Below are 19,811 nucleotides of genomic sequence, written 5' to 3'. Positions count from 1 at the left end.
TGACCTTTTCAGGTTCTCCTCTTCTTGACTTATAATGTTACTCAAAAATAATCCTTGGCTCCTGAATATTTTGTTCATTTCCTCACAAGGAACAGGGAGAAGGATGAGGTAACATCTGAGGAAGCATACTGTTCTGGCCTGGAAAATAATGGAGAGTTCCTGCCTAGCACCTTGGCATGCATATGCTGCAGACAGAAGGAGTTTCAATTTTGGTGAGGCAAGTGCTAGCCCTATCATATCCTACTGGTTCCCATAGGCAGCTCTGTACACACTTGGCTGGACTCTTGGAATCAGGTTTTTTAACACTTTTATTCATGAGTCTTTTAAGAAGCTTCAGCTCCTAACTGAAGCTAATGATTTTTCTAGATACAGACAAACCTAAAAGTTAGACCTGAAGTCTTGGATCATTTTAAATCTAAGGTTTTTTTAGGACACGTCCTCATATTTAGCCTGAAAACTTTGCTGAGTCAGAATCTTGTTCAAGATTTAGGAAGATGCAACATGTTGCAGAAGCAGCCACAATGCACCTGAAAATCTTGGACATGTGCTTTACATAGTAGCATATGCATCTTCAGCAGCTTTTATAATGAATCCATGAGATCCAGGACACACTGGATATAGAGATCATGTTTTACATGGAACATGTGCATGTTAATTCTGCCTGAGAAACCACAGCCCAGCCAAATCCTTTTCTGGCTCTAACCTGGAGCAATTTGCCAAAGTTAAGACAAGAATTTAGTTGAAGGGCTACGACCTGAAGGAAATGTTCCACACTTAATCCTGCCAGTTTCCCTCTTGTTCACTGCTGTGTTGAGCTCCCTGCCTCCTTTTTTGCTGCCTCCATGGTCAGTCTCACACTGTTTCTGCAACTTCCATTTACAGGTTTTTCAGTGAAGCTTGATCCTCTTTTGGGACTCTGGGGAGTGATGAGGAAGAACCAGCCCATGCTGGAGGACAGTGCTGCACGTATCCTCAGCAGGGCTCATTAGTCTTGGTGGATTATTATAGCAACCTGGTTGTACTGCTTCCAGGTATTATGAACTAGTCCAGTGTCTCAGAATGGTGCTGACCTGTGCAGCTACTGTGCTAAGGTAATTGCTGCAAAGGCATTCAAAGCAGTGAAAGGAAAGTTGAGCTGTGGTGCACAGTGGACAGCTGTTTGAGGTTTTTCTGAAACAAAACAAAACAAAAAAATCCAATGTCCCAAAAGGTTAATACAGACATGGGCCATTTAGAATGCCTACCTCTGCTAAACAAAACTTCTGAAAATCTGGGAGACATACTTAAAATAATAGAAGCTGCAATCACCAAAAAATAGTTTGTGCTGTGCCTTAACTCTGCCTGCTTTGAAAATACTCTTCAAAAACATCTGTAGCACAGAAACAGCACCTTGCTTCTGGAGATACTGCTGAACTCTCGGGACCACATGAGACGGCCTGAAAAGTGCTTGCTGAAGTAAACTCTGTTGAGATGACCTGATGCAAACATAAGCTGTTATGCTTATGAAGATCAGATCTACAGCCTCGCATTTGCTAAATTTTACACCTTTACCACATTTTTAATCTACTTCACCTTTGTTCTCAGAGCTTCCTACATTGCTCTGCATTCATCACTAAACCCCCCTATTACTCTATTGCACCTCATGGCTGACAGTTACCCCAGTAAGAAAACAACAGTGTACTGCTATTGAAATAACCTATTATATTTCTATTTTTAGAAACCTATATATCTTCCAAAGGTAGAAAGTCAGATCTATTCTATTATCTATGCTGCCTCTCTCATGAACTGCTTTTGGATAACCAGTGTTTTTTTGTGAGGGGCTGGAAGAGAAAGTTCTAAGAAGTCAGGAGCAAAAGTCCTCTAATTTCCTGCACTTATAACCATACTGCAGCAATTAATGTTCATAGAGATGTAATTTAAAACGGCAAATGCAAGTGCAACATAATTGGAATTGCAATATAATCCCTGGCAGAGTATTGCCAATTTCAAGGGGCTGAGTTAAGATTGTTTGAGAATATATTGTTAACCCCCTAGTTTTCAGAAGCTTAGCTTGCATTACTTTAACTCTTTATGTTCAGATTTTTAAAGGTTTAGCTGAAGGCAGCATCCTGCCAAGGCACAGAGTCCCATATGCCAATTTTTAACCCTGTTTTAACAAAGTTTCATGAAATTTACTTCTAGAGGATAGCCAGAACTCTGCATTGTGGTCTCCAGCAGGCTCAGGTCAAATCAGATACAGTTGGTTTCTGCTGTATCAGAATGGGGTTAAGGGACCAAGTTGAGATGTCAAGCAAACCAGATGTATAATTTTCCACCCTCCATTATCCAACCATGGATACAGCATGATCTCCGTGACTCGTGTGGTCTCCAGGACCTCTCTGTCAACATATGTTGAGCCTCTGCAGTGGACTCCCATGCCTTTCCCATGTCCTCCCATGAGGTGTGATTGCTCAGCACCTCCGAGGCATTTCTGGCGGGCATCGGAAAAAAGATAACCCAGCGAAGGCCGGGCATGACTCTCCTTTTCCTTCATCCCCCCACGGCCCCCCACGGGTCGTGGCAGAGCACAGGCCCCGAGGCAGGACAGGACGGGCCCCGGCAGGGCCTCAGCCTCCTTTCCCCCGGCCCGGGCCCGGGGCGGAAGGCAGCCGCCCTCTCCTACAGCCGACGTGTCTGGGTCTGGGCCCGGCTTCCGCGGCGCGGGGTGCGGCCGGGCCGGGCCCCGCTGCTTCCCCCGTGCCCCACAGAGCGGGCCGGGGCGGGAGGGTTCCGCGGCGTGGGAACAGCCGGGCGGGGCGGAGGGAGGGAAGATGGCCGGGGCAGGCGCCGGGCGGCAGGCGGCGGCGGGGCGCTGCTGACCGGCGGGCGGGGGCGCTCGGGCCGGGATCGGGGGCTGGGAGCCGGGGCGGTGCGGGGCAGGTCCCGGGCGGAGTTAGGAAGCGCGGCGGGGCTGGTCCCGGCTTGGAGCGGGGCTGGCGCGGGGGAGGATGAGCTCGGCGCGGCGCAGCCGGAGCCGCCCGAGTCCCGCTCCCTGCGGGGCCGCCTGTTAGTGCTGGAGGAGGAAGAGGAGGAGGAGGAGGCGGCGGGCGGCCGCGGCCCGGGCGGGACTGGAGCTGCCCCGGCGGCGGGCGGGGAGCGGCTTTCGGCCGGAGCAGGGCGGCGGCGGCCCGGCGGCGGAGCGGCCATGCCGTGGTTGAGCGGCGGGCGGCGGCGGCGGCAGCAGCAAGCGGCGGCGGGACAGGGCGGCGGGCCGGCGGCGGGCGGACAGCGGGGCCGAGAGAGCTCGGAGCTGCCGCTGCCCGCCGGCTGGGAGGAAGCGAGGGACTTCGACGGGCGAGTCTTTTACATCGACCACAACACCCGGCAGACCTCGTGGATCGACCCCCGGGACAGGTACGAGTGAGATCGGGGGTAAAGAGGGCCTGAGCCCCGTTCACCCGTGGTCGGGCCCATCGGCGACATATTCCTTCCCCCGTCCGCGGACGCCGGGAGGGTGTGGGCGGCGGGGACGGCGGTGCCGTCGGAGGCTCCGAGTCCGCGGCCCAGGGAGAGTGGTCTGTCACAACGGCCCTCCGCTGCCCATCGTGGGGGCAGAGCCTCTACCCTTGCTGCTGATGCGTTTGTCCGAAGTGTTAAATGTTAAATCTGATCTAGAAAAAAAAAAAAAAAAGAATTTCTGCCCCCCACCTCCCTGTGGTGGATGCTCGGACTAAGCGTTATTTCGGCGTGAGGGGAAGATGGGGAGGCAGGAGCGCTGACACCGCCTGTGTTTATACTCCTCGCGTACCGGACCAGCCCCTCTGTAACCGAGCGGCTTGCCCATCCTGATTTATTAGCCGGGCTGAACTAATTGGCAGCAGCAGGCTGGAGGCATGCTGGAGTAATTTGGTAGATTACCTCCTCATAAAAGATAACGCTGCGTGGAGGTAAGCAAACCGGGAAATTCCTGCACTTAATTTGACAAATACGCGGTCTGCTGCAAATTAGCAGCAAAAATCTGCAGCTGCGTGGTGTCCGGGGCAGTGTCTACACGGCCCTGCGGTGCGTGGGGAGACCAAGTTAGGCCTTTTCTTCTCACTTAGGGTGAATAAATACGGGCAGGTCTTACGGCTTTAGCAGAAATGCGTTATAAGCAGTATTTAAGCGTCGTAGATGAAGTCTGGTGGAAGTGTGGGCTCTGCTGCGCGTGCTGCCCAGTAAAAGACGACCTCGCTTCAAAGCGGTCGCCTAAAAATTTCCACGCGGAGTTAGTGAACACAAGTGTCAGTATTTTAGGTGTCTGCGAAATAAGAAACATATGTCTCTGTGTATGCTTTTCTATATTAAACAATGTTTTTATAGTAAGTGAAAGTTGGACAAGGACAGTTTGAACCTCAGCCAGAGAGAGCTACCTTGCCAGAAGTATGCCTGGAATGTTAAGCAGGCCACAGAAACATTAAGCACAGTCTGGGTTAAAGACTGTAGTAATTTGAGAAATTCCTGTCGTTTTGCACGACAATGCATAATTGTTTAAATGGCCTAAATATTTACCTACCAGATAATGTTTTATCTCATTATGTGGACGTATTTGTGCATGCATGCATTTTTTTGCTGAGATATTAAGTATTTGTTAATATGCTTTAGATAGTACAATTTTTCTATGTCAAAAGGCGTGTACACATTGTTAGGTTATTTTTAATACCGTGTTGTAAAGGTAATCGATGTCTGTTGCTTCTCTGCATCTCATCTTCTCCAATATATTTCAGAGAGTATGTGGTTTTGTCTTCTGCAATATTTTCTATACAGACAATAACAGAAATTATCTAACCATTTACTACAGTTTTAAAATTGAGCTACTGTTCAACTTATGTAGTATTGCTAAAATTATGGCTCCATGTTTGGAAGAAATAATTGAAATGCCACACGTTGCTTGAAATTTTGTCTAAATACTTCACTCCAAGGTTTAAACTTAGATCTATTTTTCACATTGGTTAAGAACAGGCTGCAGAGCAGAGATTGAAACATTTGCATTGGGGCAGATAGAAAAGAGATGGTGTTTTCATGAACACGTCGGTAGTTTATAGAGAATTCAAGTAGCAGGAGCTGGTTCTATGACTGCAGAGTTAATCTCTGATTGAGAATAGACTACTATTGTTATTTTAGTGAGATGTCTGGGTTTTGCATGGCAGAAAGTGACCAGTCTTTCTGGGTTTTATTGCAGCTATTCAGATTCCCATGGGCAGCAGCAAAGTAGGAAAGGATCAAGGTAGTTGTTTTCTGAGGAAGTTTAGGAAAGAAAGGTAAGAGTAGCAGTGAAGTGGTATTGAAGCTGTATTTTTGCAAAAAGTGGTTTTAAGTGGAGGGTAGAATAACCTACTTGTGTTATATGTACCTCAGCATTATGAGTTTGGAATAGAGTGACAGAGTTCAGCCCCCCCATTTCTGTGTTTGGGTAGTTTTATTCTACCCAGGAGGAATTGGACAAAGCTGTGAGACCACAGGCCGTGCTGCACTTGATCAAGGGCTCTGAGAATCAGCACCTCCAAGCTTTCCTATAGCTAGTAATCTCTAAGCACCCCCATAGGCTCCTCTTTCCATTTAGCTGGCACTCAGTAGTTTGTTTTTTGTTTTCAGGACTCCCCCTGAGATTTCTGAGCCTTTTGTATAGTTTGGTTAGTGAATTTGATTTGAAATAATTATTCAATTAAAAATCCCACCACAAAACAAAACAAATTTCCCACCCCTCCCCCAGTGTTTTTCCCCATTGAAGCCAAAAAGACAAAGAAATGCTAATTGGAGAAGTGCTCTATAAAGGATTTTGGAGTCCGGGAAAGAGAAGATGATGAGGGTAAGGGAGGCAAGTCAGAATAATAAAGACTGAGAAGGGGAAAAGGACTCACAAGTGGATACCTTATGATTTTCTGTGGTAAGAAAAACGAGGTGAAAGAGTGATAAAGTGAGCAGATTTGAGAAGGATGTTATATTCAGTATCAAATCAGTGGTTAGGTTCGGGAAGGTGCTGTGTTGCTCTGCATGAATGTGTCATGAATAGATTGTGGATGGTTGTTTAGCAGATCTTGTAGATCTCAGAAGGGAGCCATTCAGTGCATGTTTTCATCTCGTGGTAGTAGTTGTCTTTTATCTTAATAGATTGTAAATTCTTCAAGGCAGGGAACTGCCTTTTTATCTTGTGTTTGCACAGTACTTGCTACATTGAGATTCTGTTCAATAATGGGATTGTAAATGAATTTATAAAAGACTGACTGTGTTTGTGGTTGATATTGATGACCCTTGTGGCTCCAGAGATCTTACTACTGTTGCTGTTTGTTACAAGATTGTTTTCAAGTGATTAGAGCTTAGACAAAATTCTTGGAGTTTGGCAAAAACTTTCTGAGCTCATGAGTCTTGCTAGATTTGCTGTATGTGGAAACTTCACCTAAAATACAGTGTTGGTTTTTTTGAATAACTAGGGAAGAGGGAGTCTTTCAGCTTCTTAATGTGACTTGTCCTGGTGGTTTAAAGATTTGAATCATGTTCTTTTGGAGTGAGGATTTTAGACTTAAAAGGTGTAGGAGTGTTTTTGCATGGAGAAATAATCTATTTGGACCAGCTGGGGGGGAATTACAAAATTAGTATGGGCTTGGTAAAGACCTAGATTTTAGCAGCTGCATGTAACCTCCTGCAACATGGATTGGGGGTACTGGGGAGTGTTTCTGTCCTATGTCCTCATTAGCTGAATTATGTGAGTACAAGAGGAAAACCCTGGCCTTGTAGAAGAGGTGGGTTGGAAAAAGGTATGGGATCAAATGGAGTTGGCCCTGGAATTTGACAGAAAAGGGGGAAATTTGGTGGATTTTGAAAGCAAAGCAATCAGGAGCTAGGGGCAGGGAGAAGGTGGATGGCACCTGAAGTCTGGGAAGAAAAAAGTAGGGGAACTGGACTGAAAACCAGTGGAGCAGGGAGAAACAAGTAAGGAGAAACTGGTCTGGTGAGGGTTCAGGGTGTGAGGCTGTCAGCTCTTTTCTGTACAGGGAACCCTGAGGGAAAAGAAGAAACACTGGGTTTGGATGAGGAATCTTCAGGGTGAGAAAATACCACGAGGGGCAGCATGCAAAGTCTAGGTGAAGAAGGGAAGATGACTGGAAGGTGAAATACAAGAACTATGTGTGAGGTGCGAGTATGGGGCTCAAGAAATGTAAGATGGGCTGGACAAAGAGACTATTGAAAAGTCAGAATTGTAGAGACTGGAAATAAGCAGGAAAGGGTAATGGGTTTAAAACAAGGAGACAGCTTGGCAAAGTCACTAGGGGCAGGTATCTGTTGTTAGGAGTGCAGTGTAAAAATGCTTAAGTGAGTAAGTACTGGGTAGGAAAGTCCAGAAGTGCTGACTACTTTTTGCTGAACTATTTCAGGACTCCTTATTCTTATAATTTATTTGATTTTAGCAAATGTCTGTATTACCCAGTTAGTTGACTTCTCCTGTTGGGTGAGACAAGTCTGCTACTACTATTGTTACCTCAGTTATGGCAAGTGGCACAACAAGGTGTTCAAACATGTGCTGGTGTGATGCTGCATATCATGATTTCTCTTTCCCCAGGCTGGCTTCATAAAGAAATAAGAAATTGTAAGTAAGAAACCTAAATAAAAAGCATATTCATGTCAGATATTAAAATCTAGACATTTCCAGACTTTTGAGTCTCTTAGCTATTGCTTATTTTGTATTAAAAGAGCATTTTTACTGAGAAATTATTTTCTCATAAATTTTCTTGCCTTATTTGATATATGTAAAGGAGCAACTCTGAGGGCAGATGGGAGAGCTGTGAAGTGATGAGAATGGCTTCTGAAGTTTTTTGCACAGATTGGAAGATGGGCCTTTAGTGAAGCAAAGGATCTTTTGACATGCCACCATGCGATAAGGTTAGAAAGTCAGTGGCCTCTTTGTCAAGGCAAGGGAATATTTCATAGTGTATTGGAATTTATCTGTACAGTTGGCAGTATTCAGCAATCCAAATCATAAGAAGCATTCAATTTTTTTCAAAAATAGCATTTTTTGGGGTCTGCCTAAACCCCTATACTGAGAGTTGCAATTAGTGACGTTCATTATTAGGATTCAAATACTTATATCCCAAAACATCAGACAGATGAAGGCAGCAGTATCCTTAGTACCACTGCATTTTTGAATGTCACCTTCAGATTTGTATATGTCTTCAGACTTTTCTTGTCTACTTCCTGTTTGTTGTATTTTGATGTTCAACTCTGTCAACTCATAGTTTTGTTTTGAGCTAATACCATTTGTGGAATGGGAACAAAACAAAGTTATTGTTGATCATTACTTTTAGTCTTCCCTCAGAAAATATTTCAATGACTGGACAAATTTAAATCATATGCTGTATTTGACTATGATGCAAGTTGTTAATATGCATCAGACATGAAATGAAACCTGTAAGGTACAGAAATGTATTTCTGGAGGTGATTCTTTGAAAATATAAAGTGGTGCAGAACTGTTGAAAAAGTAATTTGGTTGTGATTTTATAAATTTACTTTCTAGGCTGTTGCCAAGTTTGCAAGAGATGAAGAAGCTTGGAAAGGAAAAAAAAAATTGTTGAATGAGTAAAAATCTGGAAAATATGCTCTCCCATGAGAGGAAGAGTGGAATTTATTCAGTTGAAGAGGTGTTTAAGAAGCGATTTGAGTACTGCTCATAAAAAGAGATGATACCAGAGACTTCAGAACTCTTTTCTTTGGTAGATTTGTAATAGCATCTGATAGTCAGAAGTTAAAACCAGAAATATGCTATGATTTTAATCATAGTAGATACTAGATATCAGAGTAGTTTTTCCACTCCTTTACTCCATAGCTGAAATAATCTATTTTTTCCCCCAATTTAAGTCAGTTATCATTTGAAGTCTCATTGTTTATGACCATCAATTTTTACTGCCTCCATTGCATGATATATCATTTGACCTGTAGTTAAAATATATATAGCTAAGTATATCTCATAAGGATTGGCAGAGCAGCCATCCTTTCATTAGAAAGTGGCGAGCTGCTCTATTTGGTTGTTTCTCTTTATGCACCCAGGAAGAAATCCTATTTATTGTCATTACTTCAAGCATCTAGGTCACTGCAGTTGCACCATTTGATTACCTCAAGTTGGCAACACAGTGGACTTGATAGAATTTATATAAAAAGCATTGCATATAAAACAGTATTTGAGATCCAGATGTTTTGAATTTTCTCTGTAAATGTCAAGCCTGGATGCAGCCACAGTGTGGATGAGAAAGCTGTGCAGCTGTGTAGGCTGCTCTCCTGGCATGTGACTGGGAATACATGCTGCAGCAAATGGTGTTGAGAAAGGGCTGCAGTGCCCTGGGCCTCTCTGGGCAATGTGCACATATTTGTACTTTGGCTCTTGCTTGGACTAATTCAGTAACATTTTTAAGGGCATGCTGTAGCTGACATTTGTTTTGAAAGCTTCACATGTATATATATATATATATATATATATGCCATGATAGATCTACTTCTCTGCCTTTCATGAGGGAGATACATTCATATTTTTTTTCATCCTATCTGGTAGGTCTTCAGACAGATATTTAACTTCATATTGTGCATGAATCCTATGAAAATGTTTCTGATTGAGAATGAATGAAGACACAAGCATCCTAGAATTAATGTTACTTGGTATTAGGTCTGCTCTCAAGCTGAGTCTTTTGTTTGATTGGTAGATTCTGATACAATGTTAATCAGCTGATACATGGTAAATAATTCTAAATTACAGCTTTTTCCCCTCTCTTCCCTTGATCTTACCGCTCTGATTTAAATGTTTCAAAAAGTAACTTGATTTCAGATTTATGTTGCTCTTGGAAAAGTAGTGCCTGTATGAAGTGAGCATTCACGTTTTCTTGCGGTTTAGCATTGTTATAAATGAGTGCTGCATCTCCAGTCACTGAGTATTATAAATGTTTTTAGTAGTTTTTCAGTGTCTTGAAAAGTAGAGGTAGAAGGCATCCACTGATTCTTTCTAAGATGAAAGCTTTTCTTTATAGAACAATAATAGTGATTTATGGTTTATTTAATTGGCTTTTGCTAGTTAAAATACATATCCTTTGAAAATCTGGTTTAGGCAGCATAAAATTTCAAGACCTAATGCATGTGTACTAAAGCATCAAAACATCTATTGAGCCACAGAAATCTCATTAACAAAAACAGCCACCACTGTTAAGCTTCTTGACATTTTGTTAAAGGTGAAGGGGTTTTTTGTGTGTGGAGTTTTTACCTCTTAATGGAAGTATTTTCAGCAATTAGATATGTAATGTAGACACCTGCCTTATTGTATTTGTGAGCATGCTAGAAAGGACTAAATTAGCAGTTGTGCCTTGAGTGTGTTACAGCAATGTGATGGCACGTGTTATGAGGGCTGTTTCTTGAAGGGTTCTGTGACATGGTATTGACTCACATCTGCGCTGGTTCTTGCAAACTGAGAAACCCTGTTCTGTTGGAACTTGTCCATGCTTGAAACTGTCAGAAAAGGTACTTTGCTATTTTTATAGATATAAATTAGTGTGTATCTAAGTTGGTAAAGACACAGTCGTTGTATTTATTGTAATTAAACTGCACCAGGCATTGTAAAAAGAAAATTGGGTGTTTGCATTAGCATATCTTCTAAAGGGTATGGGGAGGGAAGTCTCTGCTTTTCAGGATCTGCACATTTGAGAATGAAAGATTTGAAATGTCAGAAGGCTAGGGCTAGGATTTAAGTTCTATTATCTGGAGAAAAGAATCCTATTTAGGCTTGGATGCTAATGATTAGTTTGAGCGATAGCAACTTCATGTTTTTAGCAAATATAAATATAGTGACAACACTGTGTAAACATAAGAACAAATTACTTGTAGGCAGTAATGAAAAAAACTTAGAAACTTGTCTATAGTAGAGCCCTGTTAACAAGCTTCACAGAGGTGCCTGTTAAATATAATGTTGGTTTATAATTTTGTGTTGTTTGGAAGGTAGAGCTTTGTAAAGTTGTTGGTGAGGCCAAACAGGAGTATTTAGTCGATTCATTATTGAAAAAAGTAAAACTAATACTTTTCTGCCTACAGTTAAAAATAGAACTTCCTGAATATCTTATCTGCTGCAGATGTGACAGTTCACATTCACCAGCAAAGTCAGCTAGTATTGCAGCTTTTAAGTAATCTTCAGCTCGTTTCTGGTTGAAAGAAGAGCACTAGAGAAAACACGCTCTAGGTATTTTTCCTACCTCATTGCCTGCTGTGGCAGGGCAGGGAGCACGCTCAGCAAGGTTTGGCAATACAGTGCTCTTGAGCTAATAATTCACTGCTGCCAAAACCAGTAATGTCCTCCCTGCCAAACCACATGGTCTCACCCCTCTCTTGCACCGGTACCCTTGCTTATCTGACCTTGCAGTAAGAAAAATGAGAAAAAAACCCAACCCTAAGCAGTATTCCATATCTCTTTTTTTCTCTTTTTTTGGGGAGGGGTAATGTTCAGTTGGCTTAGTTTCCCTAAACTTACTTAACCTTTGGGGCAGATGGGTATTTAAGTGGTTTATGTCAATTAAGTTGGATTCAACAAGGAATTGGATTAGGCAAAAGTGATGAGTCAGTTTAAAACCTTCTTTGAGTAAATCCTCTTGGTGAATGGCAGCCTTGACTACTGATTTTTAAAATATTCCCATAGTAAAACAACACATCTCTAAACAAGCTTCAAGTTACGTTTTAAAAGGAGGGAATCAGTTTTCAGACATAAGGTGGATGTTTAAAGGCAAACAGAAAGAAAACTGGTGTCAGAGTCAGTTTTTTAGAGTAGCAGCACTGAAGGGGCTATTAAGAGGTGATAGAGCTGCATATAGAACTGATTTGGGGACTGAGATTTGAGCACTGAGTGGTATCATCACCAGCTTGGAAACACTAAAGACTTGGTGAAGTCAGTGGTGAGTGTTGCTGTTGCTGACAGGGAACAAAGTTGATGTGTGAGGGAATTCGACCAGATGTGTGTTTGGGAGGTGTGTATGAGGGAACTGAGTATAAGTTCAGGTAGATGTGGGAAGGATCTTGATAGTGGAACACCTCCAAGGAAGATCTCAGTCGGGTGTAGAAGCATAGGGTGTGACTGAGGAAGGGATGGAGCATGAAAAGGCATGTCAAGGTAACAACAAAAACCACAAAGTAGCAATTTGGGTGACTTAAAAGGTGGTTTTGTCGCCAGTGTTTGAAGTGAGAACTTGTCAAAAAGATCATTACACTGGATCTGGGGAATTTTTTAAGGGAGGTGAATGTGTACAGGTGGAAATTGCCAGGTCATAGAGGAAGAGGTTGTGATATTAGGATTAGATGAACAAGATTTTTGTCTTTGCTTGTGGAGAGGAGCAGGGAGTCTGATGATGTATTCTTTTTCCTTGATACCAATCTAGCCTATTTCGTGAGAAAAAAATCCTTCAGTTCTTAGCTAGTCATTAGTAGCAAGGAATGGGGGTGTTGGCTTTGTTCTGCCATGGCACAGGGTCTTGATCATTTCTTATTCTGAACCAAATAGGAAAATTGGACTTAATACAATGAGCGTGTGCTAAAAGGATGGCAAGACATGATCAGTGACTTAATAGCCAGCTGAATTCTTTGAGTCAGCCATTTAATACTGCTACCCATCTGGTGAGGCTTGCTCTAGGTACATGTTGCATGATCAAATAAGCTGTAATGTTTCTCAGTTTTTCTCTACTTTACTGTGAGTGTTGGCTGGAGTAGGGAAAGGCTTTTGCGTCCAGCGATGAGCTTGGTGGTCTCCCCGTGGTTTGCAGGATGAAGGTAGTTCTGTGCTGTACTGTTCACTCTTTGGCTGAAGGAGCTGGTTGCCATCAAGGGCTGAGTTAGTAAATATCAAAACCTAAAGCAACTACATTTTTTAATTTTTGTTTTCAAAGACTTTTCTATTTCAGTATATTTAATTGGCAGTGGGACAAAAATAAAGTGCAGCGATATCAACACCCTTGAACCAGCAACAGAGAATCAAAGGCTATCTTTCATAGCGTTCTGAAAGAGTTATTTTCAAGATGAAATATCTATGGAGAATCCTGAAACCGTTTTGACTTATATTATACCTTAGGCTGAAACTCTTTCGCACAATGAGTGATTAGGGTTCTTTATGGCAAAATGCAAAGTTTGGTATCAAAGCTTAAAATGTATAATATTTCAAAATTGATTTATTTAATGCTGGATTGGAGTTTAAACAGCTAAAAATAAGACTTTTAAAAAGTCGTAATGCACAACATTTTCTTAGAAAGCAGGACCTATCCATCTTTGGGAAAGCAGCTGAAGTACTGCATAATTATCTAATTCTATACCATAAACAAATTGTGACCCACTTCTCAAAGGTGGAGACAGTCCAAAGTTACTTGACTTGAAGAGCAATTCTATGAATGCTTAAAAGAGAATTACAGAATAAGAAGTCTGCTACCTTTTTTTTTTTGGGGGGGCAGTATAGGGACAGTTAGGAGATGGAGAAGGAAGTGCGTGTGTTTGGAAATAACTGAACACTTGTGTGTCTTTTGCTTCCCCCAGATTACATCTTTTGGATAAGACTAAGCATCATAGTATTAAAGATATGATAAGGCACCTAGGTAAAAATTCTTGAATCCCAAACTTCAGAGTAAGTTAACCAGAAAACCCAAGAAATAATTGATTTAATGACCATCATGCCTGTTATATTAAAAGTCAGTTTTAGTAGTGTCTAAATAGCCTTTAACACTATAATTGATGATTAACACAAATTAACCTGATGATCATCTGTTAGAGATAGCATAACTGACCTCTACTCCATACAGTGAAAAAAAATTTGGAGGAAAAGGTTGGAGATGAAACTGCAATAGGTGATTTGGTCAAAATTTGGTTAAAATTTGGTTAAATATTGTATATTTGTACATGCTGGTTTTCAACTGTATGCAGTGTACTGATTGGCAACATTTGAAAAAAAGTGTATGCTACTCTGTGTTGGTTTGTCTTATTGACTGACTTGTCTTATTTTTGCTTTTCTGCCAGCTCATAGTTTATTCAAGGGAAAGCCTAGTGGTGCTCTTGTGGTTATGGGTGTACTGAGATTGTGATAAACAAGCACCATGTGCTCAAGACTCTGCACGGGCGTTTGAATACTACTTCCGTGCTTAATGTAGCTGCTCAGTTGGGACAAATTATAGAATTATTTTTTTAGAAAAATGTTCACTAGTACCAGCTTGCAGAAAGATGGTTAAAAATGCTGTACTTTGAAATGATGGGCTTGTTTCTTGCTTTTTGAGATTCCTCTCAAGTAATCAAATGCAATCCATGCCTAAATAGACATACACCTGTGAGCTTCCACTTTATTCATTTGATAGTGCTTCAGAGGTTGAATTTTTCTATTAAAAGTGCTTTTAAAATCCATTGTAGCCTGTTTCTTAATTGCAATTTGATTTTGATGCTTATGTCTCATCTGTATGGCAAAAGACATAGTTTTAACTAAATCTCCATATTTCACAAAGGTTTTAAAAAATAATTTTCTCCAGAAGGAAAGCAAAAGCATTTTAATGAAAAATGGTAAGGTATTTTTTTATCAGCTGTATTTTGTATCTGGACTGATTAGCCATCATTTCCTGTTGCTTCTAGGGGAACTTTGTGAGTAAATGTCATGTCATAAAGAGGAATGTCTGTTGTGAAAACTTCTTTTTGATTTCACACAGTTCTCAGCCCTTGGAAATGCAGCTTAATGCAGCATGGTCCAATACTTTAATGTCTTTGTTTATAGCCAGGACTGCAGAAAGAAGCAACTCTGCAGTTGCATTACTAAAAGGTGGCTACAGTGCGTATTGGAGTTCAAGAAATAAGAGACTTCTTAAGCCTTTTGCCTTAGTCAAGGGAAGCATGTAGTGAGATGGAAGGAGAGTTCCTAGAACTTGCCTTCATCCTTTCTTTTGTATTGCTTGTATTTAATAATCTTTGTATATTGAGTCTCGTGGACTGATTAACCTAAACAGCTTGATTTCTCACAACACTGTGTAGCACATTGAATTTAAGAAGTGTTTTCTTTGATCTTAGTGAATGGCTAGTTTCAGCTAAGTACCTTGGAACTGATCTGCAGTGTGAAGTATGATTACTGTTCTTGAAATGTGTTACTTAATGTCTTCTATTCAGGAAGATGATGATGCTGTTGAGGGAAAAATTAAGTGCTGAACCCTGCATACTTGTCTTAAGCAGAATTAAAGTGGTAGGTTGTTATATTTTGGTGTGTTCTCTATGGCTTGGTTGGGTTGTTGTGTTTTATTTTTTTTAATAGAGTACAGCTACGATTTTTTCCCAAGAAACTGTGAAATAAACCCTTTAATTTTTGCTAAATAAAATCTTTCCCTTTAGCCTATTTTGGGAGTAAACTGTCTAGAGGTTTATGATCAGGCTGACTCTTGGATTCTGATGGATTGATGGTGCAATGAAAATACTGTATTTCCAGTCCCAGAAACTATTTTCTTACTGTAAAATAAGCTACTTTGTAAATTCCTGGTTGTCATCTTTAGTACTTTTCTGTATGCACTTACATGAAGATTTAGTGAAGTGTTACAAACTTCTTCAGTTGGACATGATAGAAGGCTTTTGGATCAAAGAGCATTTTTAATCCATGAGCAAGTATCCAAACACAATTGTGTAGGAAGGAGTGGTCATTCAATCATCTGAAATTTCAGGCAACTTACCATCTACAATATTTGTTTATGGCTATAATTTCAGTGCTTCTCTTAGTGAACATAATTCTGATTTTACATCTGGAAAGTTGGAATTGAGAAATGTTTGTGGGGAGTGATCCATGGAAGGTTTGCTGAGCCATGATTAGTTTTGTGATGGTTTTTTTGTTGGTTTCAGTTTTTAAAGAAAAGTCATAGTAGTGTTTCCTGTAATTGGCTGTAAATGTCACTCCTTACTCTTTGAAGAATGTCCTTACTCTTTGTACTAAATCTGTTCTTAGGGATTCAAGAACTTTTAGGAAATTACCAGCTACCTTAATTTTTAATACATTTCCAGTAATGGCTTCCGGAAATTTTGGCATAGAATTTGATATCCCAACTTTTTGTCTTCTTGGAGTGCATCATGTGCTTAGAAAAAAGTCTTAAGTTTTCTCAGAAGAAAATACACAAAAACCTTGAACATTTCATAGAACTTAGATGTAAACTTGTTTTAATGCTAAACTGGATTATAGGGTGCTTTTTAAAATTACTTAATAAAAGACAAAACAGCAGGTGATTCATATGAATGGAGATGTATGTATTTTTTTAAAAACTAGTGTTCATAAAATTTGTCACAATGTTTGGGAAATGGGCTAAATAAAGCTGCCGTGATTGTGGAAGGTAGTTCATTTGTGCAAACTTCTCCCACTGAAATACCAGTACTTGTATGTAGAGTGAGCTGTCTTGTAATATTGTGTTAGGGAAATTATTTCACGGAGTAATCTTGTATCTGTCTGTGCCTGTTGAGGGCTTCTCTTTGGTTACAGCGATGATGTAGCTGATCTTGTTCTCTGGACATCTGCCTGGTAGGAGTGAAATGTGTCCTCTGTTTTGTCTCATAATCTGCCAAACAGCCCATAGGCAATAATACACTTTCATTACTATTGATGGGACTCAGTTTGGATTCTTGAGTTAAAGACACTTTCTTTCTGTTTTCTGACTTGTACAAAAATTTTTGGCCCTTATCAGCTTCTTTTGGAAAAAGTATCTGAAAGGGAATATTGGTAATTTTTTTTCTTCTAATGTGGAATGGGTTCAGAATTTTTAAAAAATTTTATTGCTTTAAAATACAGCTGCCTCATTTTATCATTAAAACATACTGTAATAAATTTCTGGAATATCTCCTTTGGGGTAATTATGTTTGGTATGTGAACATCTGGAGTTTTTGAAGTTTTGCACATATGACTGTTTGCCCACATGGTCCTTAAGATATTTGTTTTATTCTTTCTGAAGTGACTTGATAAAGAAAATCATGTTCATTTTTTACTTGAATCACAACTGTAAGTTTATTTTCTTTACATTTGGAATCTATGGAGCATTTATAAAAGGCTTTTCTGTTCTCTTTAAAATACAAATTACCCTGTGTCCAAAACTCTTGTTCCATTTGGAACACCCTGAAAATACGGGTAGTGTCCTGACTGTGGAAATTTTCTCCTACCCTCCAGTCCTTGAATATAGTTCTTTAAAATGCAAGTCTTTTGAGATCCTGTGTTAAATTTTTCCTGTCTTTCGCCTTTTTATGTATGTGCTCAGAAGCTTATTTTTCAAAGTGGATGAAGATTTTAGTACTAATACCCATATCCAGAAATTTCTAGGTTTTCTGTAAAGAAAAAAAACCAGATGTTATACAAACTAATAGGCATTAATACTAATATTAATGTAATATTAGTATGTGATGTTAGAAGTGAATTAATTCCCCTTTATTGTGATTTCTTTCTCAAATTAGGAATACATTTTTTTTCTCCCCATTAGCGAAGATGGTCAGTTGTTGAGATTTTTACAAGAATAATTTCAAAATAGTTGTGAGAGCACTTCAGTTAAAGAATTTTTGATTGTTTTAAGGTACTACACTTGGTAGAATTTAAAATACGTGAGCTTTGTCGTGCTTTTGGGGGTTTAAGTTTTTGGGGTTCTGTTTCTTTTAGAAGATGGAACTCTGTGCTATGAATAGAGTGCTAATACAGGAGATTTTCCTTGAATCCACGTTATACTCATTTTATATACTCTGTATATGCTAGGCAGGCACACTTTTAAAATGTTGGGTTTTTTTTTTTTTTTCATGGCAAAAATAGCTTGCAACTTATTGAAAAACAAGGCAGACCTGTGCCTCAAAATCCAGATGAAACTGCTGCTTGGATGAGGCTCTAAAGAGGGCATTTATATGTTGTGGAATGAATGGCATGCCTGCGCTAACTCCCGCAGGCCGGATATTTCCAAGGTATGCACTTTTTCCCCTTTGGATCTGAAGGTTTCTCCCTTGGCAAGGCCTGAAGGACCCCTGGCCTTTGTGGGGAGGATGAGGTGGGGAGTGGGGCCTGGCAGGGGAAAAGTAAAATGAGCAAAGTGACTGTATGTGTGTGATGCTTTTTTTATTATTTTCCACCCAGACTGCCCTTCTTGTGCTTTGTGAGCTTGTGTTGTTTTTCTAATCATTGTTCTTTGAACAGTGTAGTTAGGAATTTCCTGTTCACGTTTTACTACAATGGTTTGTTTAAAATGATAGACCGCAGTCTTTCCTGACCTAAAACTAGATTAGCCTTGAATGTCGAAAAGAAGTTGGACAAATAAAGAGGATAGGCTGTATTTGCTTATGTCATGGAGAGAGGCCTTTTAACCATGGTCTCAGTTGTATCAAATACCACAAGTCATGTTTCTTAAATATTTATTAAGACAAATAAACATAGTTATTGTATGAACTGGCAGGTCTCCAAATTTCTGTCTCTTTGATTCTCATGGGTGGGTTGCTTTTAATCAGGAGAAGTATTATTTAGTCAAGACTGATATCTACTGGATTACTGAGTCCAGCCATAGCTCAGTTTTCTCCTCTCCTTTGCTTTGTTACATTTTTAAAGTGCAACAAAATAAGTCTTAGGAAAGTTGAAGTTTTAAAATACAGGATAATAAGCAGCAAAATACAGTTGAAGTTTTAAAATACAGGATAATAAGCAGCAAATTTTGGGTAATACATTGGGTACCTGTGATAAGGAAAGTTTAGTATAGTCTTTGTATGTACTGCCATATGTTTGCTTTCAGATTTTGGAGGAAAAAAATCTCCTAAGTGTTATATGTACAATGAATTGCAATATCCATATTATACCATTTATGTTTATTTAGAGCAGCTTCCTTGTATAACACTGCTAATCTGTGTCAATAGTGCTCACCTATAATGATGGAACAGTACAGGTAATAAGGCTATTGATTTTTATCTGGAAAGAGATAAAATTTGTGTTAAAAGCAATATATGACCTTGACTTTGGGCTTCTATTTTACAGAAAAATACTGTATCATAAATGATATTATTGTGTATGTATTATTGTGTGGTACAAAAATTTTATTCAGTTTTGGAAGAATGGCATATTGAGCTGCCTGAGTTGGGTCCTGAAGTCATCAGTGACAACTGTCAAGCTCATGAATATACACTTTATACATTGCTCTTGGGTGTTTTTAATGCAAGATTGGCTGTGACCATGTGCATGTGAAATTCTGGTAAACCTGCTAAATCACTTTTTCAAGATGGGAGATGTCAGATTTGTAAGGTTGTGGAGTCTCTAGCTGATCTGACACACAGGCATGTCATTACAAGGGTGTTGCCAGTTAAAATACTCAGCTGTTATGGTATTTCCAGCTTAGCATCTAACTTTGTTCCACCCAGCAAATAGTCACATAAATAGGACTAGCTGTGGATTTTTAAAGGAAATATTTAATATATTTTTAAAGAAAATAACATTTGGAAGGAAAAATATTTGGGTAGCTTGTCTAGGGTAGGGCAGGGAGATGCCTTGCAGGGTGCAGAGTTTGATGTGCTGAAGAAGCTCTCAGTAGATGTTATATGGAAAATGTTACCATTTATAGAAATCAGGTATTTCCGTGAGTACCGGAACTGGTGAAGCTTGGTTTCCTGTGGATTGGAGTCTTACAACTGATAGACTTTGGAGTCTGGGAAGGTGAAAGTTCTGTTGGATGCTTTTTGCCTTTTGTTTGGGCTATTTGCATTCTGATACCTGGTTAGGTGTGAACATGTGTTTCTCACTTTCCATTAGACTGCCTACTTCCATAAACTTTCATAGGTATTTGAATTGTGTA

The 19,811-nt window shown here is 40.1% G+C and overlaps 1 protein-coding gene across 1 annotated transcript in view; it reads left to right on the top strand.

Moving 5' to 3' along the window:
• Nucleotides 1-3,169: 3,169 nt before the first annotated feature.
• WWC3 (WWC family member 3) overlaps nt 3,170-19,811 on the top strand; it is a 98,298-nt gene continuing 81,656 nt past the window's right edge. The window contains exon 1 of the mRNA XM_053970959.1: nt 3,170-3,393. Within this exon, the coding sequence (XP_053826934.1) occupies nt 3,185-3,393 (209 nt within the window). The 5' untranslated portion in view covers nt 3,170-3,184. The remainder of the gene's footprint in view (nt 3,394-19,811) is intronic.

The sequence above is a fragment of the Vidua macroura genome, chromosome 2, assembly GCF_024509145.1.
Source record: "Vidua macroura isolate BioBank_ID:100142 chromosome 2, ASM2450914v1, whole genome shotgun sequence".
In the NCBI taxonomy this organism is placed as follows: Eukaryota; Metazoa; Chordata; class Aves; order Passeriformes; family Viduidae; genus Vidua; species Vidua macroura.
The sequence above is the reverse complement of the archived record's forward strand: the minus strand, read 5'-3'. Positions and strand labels throughout refer to the sequence as shown.